The sequence below is a fragment of the Perognathus longimembris genome, chromosome 13, assembly GCF_023159225.1.
Source record: "Perognathus longimembris pacificus isolate PPM17 chromosome 13, ASM2315922v1, whole genome shotgun sequence".
Lineage (NCBI taxonomy): Eukaryota > Metazoa > Chordata > Mammalia > Rodentia > Heteromyidae > Perognathus > Perognathus longimembris.
In genome coordinates this window covers 60,754,808-60,759,469 of record NC_063173.1, presented here as the reverse complement: position 1 = coordinate 60,759,469, position 4,662 = coordinate 60,754,808, and the positions used below count along the sequence as shown (strand labels likewise).

At 66.8% G+C, this 4,662-nt stretch overlaps 1 protein-coding gene across 1 annotated transcript in view; it reads left to right on the top strand.

Moving 5' to 3' along the window:
- Positions 1-712: 712 nt before the first annotated feature.
- The window catches only part of Fgf3 (fibroblast growth factor 3), a 5,714-nt gene continuing 1,764 nt past the window's right edge, over positions 713-4,662 (top strand). Inside the window, exons 1-2 of the mRNA XM_048361453.1 lie at positions 713-932; positions 2,168-2,271. Coding sequence (XP_048217410.1) covers positions 713-932; positions 2,168-2,271 — 324 coding nt within the window. The remainder of the gene's footprint in view (positions 933-2,167; positions 2,272-4,662) is intronic.

The window sequence follows — 4,662 nt, the reverse complement described above, 5'->3', positions numbered from 1 at the left end:
CCGGATCTCCCCCTGCGCCGCCCTCCGCGGCCCCCCTTCATTATGCGTTGCCTTTCATGGGCGTTTGTCAGCGCAAATTTCCCCGCAAGTTGTGTGCGCGAACATCAGTCATCCGCGGTCCCATTGTTCCGGGGGATTGATGGGGGGCGGGAGGGGATGACAGGGCCTGGGGCGGCCGCCTCGAGCCCTCGGTCTATAATTTTCCGAGGCATAATTGGTCTGGGGGCGGGGGCGGGGGAGGGGCGGGCCGGGGACCTTTCAGAGCCCGTGGGGCGGCGGGGGCGCGGGGCGCGCGGCCGAGCGGAGCCGGGGCTCGACGGCGCTGCGTCGGCCCGAGTGTGCGCAGGAGGCGCCGGGCCTGAGCCCCGCGCCCCGCCGGGCTCCCCACCCGCCGGCCTCGCCCCTCCCGCGCCTCCGCCTGGGGACCCGCGGCCTTTTGTTACCGAACCTCCTTTCTTTCTGCGCTTTTGCGCAGCAGCGGAAATTTCACCGCTCCGGGGCTCGTGGGCGAGAAATTAAAGTCTCTCTCTCTCTCTCTCTCTCCCTCTCTCTCTCTCTCTGCCCCCCCCTCCTGCGTCTCCCCTCTCCCCATTTCCTCCCCGCCGAGCCGGAGTGGGCACCGCCAGGCGCGCAGGAGCCCGCTGCCCTCCGCGCCCTCCATGGGCACCGCGCTGGCCAGCAGCCGCCGCCGCGTGGCGGGCGCGATGCCAGGATGGGCCTGATCTGGCTGCTGCTGCTCAGCCTGCTGGAGCCCGGCTGGCCCGCCGCGGCCCCCGGCGCGCGGCTGCGGCGCGATGCGGGCGGGCGCGGCGGCGTCTACGAGCACCTCGGCGGGGCGCCGCGGCGCCGCAAGCTCTACTGCGCCACCAGGTACCACCTGCAGCTGCACCCGAGCGGCCGCGTGGACGGCAGCCTGGAGCACAGCGCCTACAGTGAGTGTCCAAACCGCGCGCGCCCGCGGGGGCTCGGCGGGGCGGGGGGGGGAGGGGGGCCCGGGCGCCGCGGTGCCAGCGCGCACGCATCCGCTCCGCGGCCGCCGCGCCCCGCCCCGGGAAAGCGCGCACGCCGGGGTGGGGACGCCGAGCCCCCGCGCCCGCCCTCCCGCGCCTGCGGACGGGGCACCCGTCGGCCTCTGGATGAGCTTCATTTCCTCTCCGCCTTCTGCGGAGCCGGGGCGCGCCGGCCCCTCCGCCCTCCCGCCTCCCGAGGCCGCCCCGCCCGGGTCGGCGGCCGCTCGCTCGCTCGCCGCCGTCTCCCTGGGTTGGCATTCGCCGCGCTGCGCCTCCACCTGGGGCCCGCAGAGCGCCCCAGGACGCGTGGGCCACGGGGCGCGGGCCCGGGGCGCCCTGAGGCGGTGGACACACGCGAGCGTGCACACACGCACCCGGGTGCCTGTGACTCACACCTGTCACCCCCGCATCCCCGGAGGCTGAGATCTGAGGTTTGCCGCCCGCCCGAAGCCAGCCCGGGCAGGGAAGGCTGCGGGGCTCTGGGTTCCAATTCCCCACACTCGCGCTGGAAGTGGTGCTGTGGCGCAGGGGGCGGGGGGCGCCGCGGGGCTGCGCCCCAGCCCAGTACAGGCACCGGAGGAAACCCCACCCACCCCGGGCGAGCGGAGGAGGAGCCGCGCCTGGCTGCGCCCAGAGCGGTCCCCTGGTCCGGGCGTGGCTCCTCGGCGCCCGCCGCAGCCGAGCTCTCCTTCGCTGGAAGCCTCCCGGCTCTGCTCGGTGGGGACTGGGGAGCCCGGCCGGGGAGGAAGGACGTCCCGGGGCCCAGGGAGTCTGGCCTGGACCCAGCTTCAGCCCCAGGCTGAAGGCAGCGCTGTGGCCCCCGGAGCCGCAACTTCTCGAGCCGGCGCTCGGCGCGCGCTGCCATTCCAGCTAGCCACAGCTGTACCTCCAGCATTTCTTGTTTGTTAATTGGAGATGAGAGTTTCTCAGACTTTCCTGCCGGGACTGGCTTTGAACCTCAGATGTCAGCCTCCTGAGTAGCTGGGATTTCCCGGCATCTCCCAGCTCCAGCTCCACGGTGCTTCCGCCCGCCCCTCCCTCCCCCCACCTGCCAGGTGCGGAGCCTCGCCGCCCTGCAGGGCCCAGGCCAGGCTGTGGGCAGAAGGGCCCCGCCGGGGCTCTGTGGAGGGAGAGTAACGGCCTCCTCCCCTGCCCAGGCATCCTGGAGATCACCGCGGTGGAGGTGGGCGTGGTGGCCATCAAGGGACTGTTCTCCGGACGGTACCTGGCCATGAACAAGAAAGGGCGGCTCTACGCTTCGGTGAGTCCAGCCTGGAGGGTGGGGGCCGTGGGCGGGGGAGGGGTGGTCTCCCACAGGGGACCCCATCCCACCTAGGCCAGAGCTGGGAGCTCCGAGTCCGTGCCTGGAGCGCAGGGGTGTCCTGTAGGAGTGATACTGGTGGCCTCCGGGAGGGTCCTGGACGGGCCCTGGTCCTCTCATGTGCCTGCGTTGGGGGGCAGGGAATAATCCTTCGCACCTTGTCATCAACTTGACCTTCCCTGAAGGCAGCTGACAGGACCTCAAATTTCCATAGAAATAAAACGCCCACTGGGCACCGGTGCCTCAGGCCTGTGATCCTAGCTACTCAGGAGACTGAGCACGGAGGGGGAACCCAGCCCTGGCAGGAAAGTTCCTGAGACTTCAACTGTGGCTCCAGCCCAGGGCCAGCGGGGAGCCAGAGTGGGCCCCCCTTTCCTTCTCAGCCCCGCTCAGTGACCTGCAAGTCCTCAGATGGCATCCGGAGCCGCTCGCTCTCCAAGCACACACCCCACTCCTCTACCTCCTCCCAGCCGCCAGCACCTCGGAGCACAGGCCCCTGTCCCTTCCTGCCGGGCCCTGCAACTGCTTAGGGACTGGCCTGCAGCCTTGTCCTGCCCACCCACCCACCCTGCCATCCATCCACTCATGCCTGCATTCCGCCACTCACCTGCCAATCCACTCCATCCATCTGCCCACCCATCCGTCCACCCACCTACCACCCATCCACCCATCTATCCACCCACCCACCCACCACCCATCCACCCATCTATTCAACCACCCTCCACCCATCCATCCACCCACCATCCACCCACCCACTCACCATCCATCCACCCATCTATCCAACCACCATCCACCCACCCACCCACCATCCATCCACCCATCTATCCAACCACCATCCACCCATCTACCCACCATCCATCCACCCATCTACCCACCATCCATCCACCCACCATCCACCCATCCATCCACCCATCTATCCAACCACCATCCACCCATCCATCCAGCCACCCACCCACCATCCATCCACCCATCCATCTATCTACCCACCATTCATCCACCCACCCATTCATCTACCCATCCATCCACCCACCATCCACCCACCCACCCACCATCCATCCACCCATCTATCCAACCACCATCCACCCACCCACCCACCATCCATCCACCCATCTATCCAACCACCATCCACCCACCCACCCACCATCCATCCACCCATCTATCCAACCACCATCCACCCACCCACCCACCATCCATCCACCCATCTATCCAACCACCATCCACCCATCTACCCACCATCCATCCACCCACCATCCACCCATCCATCCACCCATCTATCCAACCACCATCCACCCATCCATCCATCCACCCATCTATCCATCCATCCATCCATCCACCCATCTATCCATCCACCCACCCACCACCCACCCACCCACCATCTATCCACCCACCATCCATCCATCCATCCATCCACCCATCCATCTCTCTACCCACCATTCATCCACCCACCTACCCATTCATTCACCCACCCACCCATTCATCTACCCACCATCTACCCATCTATCCATCTACTCATCCATCCATCCACCCATCCATCTACCCCTGTCAATCCATCCATCCATCCACATGTCCATCCATCTATTCATCATGTACCCATCCACCCATTCTGTCCATCTTCCATCCCTCCACACACCCGCACGCGTGCATGCATCCAATCTCTGACTAGCATCCATTCCTCCATTCATCAGTCTATTTCCTGGCACTTACCACATGACACAGCTCAGTACTGCTACCTAAGAGACAATGTCGCTCACATCCCCTGCCCTGTGACCCCCTGGGATGGACGAATGGCCCTTAGAGCCACTCCACTTGGAGCTGCCCTCCCTCTGTCCCTACAGGGTGTCCAGCCCCTGCCCTGGGCCTGTCCTCTGGGGAAAGGGTAGTCCTCCCACTTGGGGTGCAAGGCAGCTCCTTAGAGGGCAGGAAGCTGATGGTGACCCCCAGACTCTCCCACCCACTGACTCACGGATGCAACGTCCTCCCCACTACGACTCCGCCCCTCAGGGGAGGCCCCGTGGGGCCCCGCAGCCTGTGCACATCGGAGCTGGTGGCTTTGAGGAGCTGGGACCCCAGGCCTGACCCTGCCGCATCCCTGTCTGCGTGGGGTTGGTGCCTGTCCCGCCCTCCTGCCAGGCTCCCGCGCCCGCCCTGGGCTCAGAACCCCCTCCTCCCCCCTGGGCAGGGAGCCTGGGCCGCACCGGTGGAGCTCCGGGGTCATGAACCCCGCTGTGTCTCTTCTCTTCGTTGGCCCCTTTCTACATTCATTCTCTCCTCTTCCCTTCCTCCTCTCTGGGTGACTGAGTCTCACTGTGTGGCCCAGGCTGGTCTTGAACT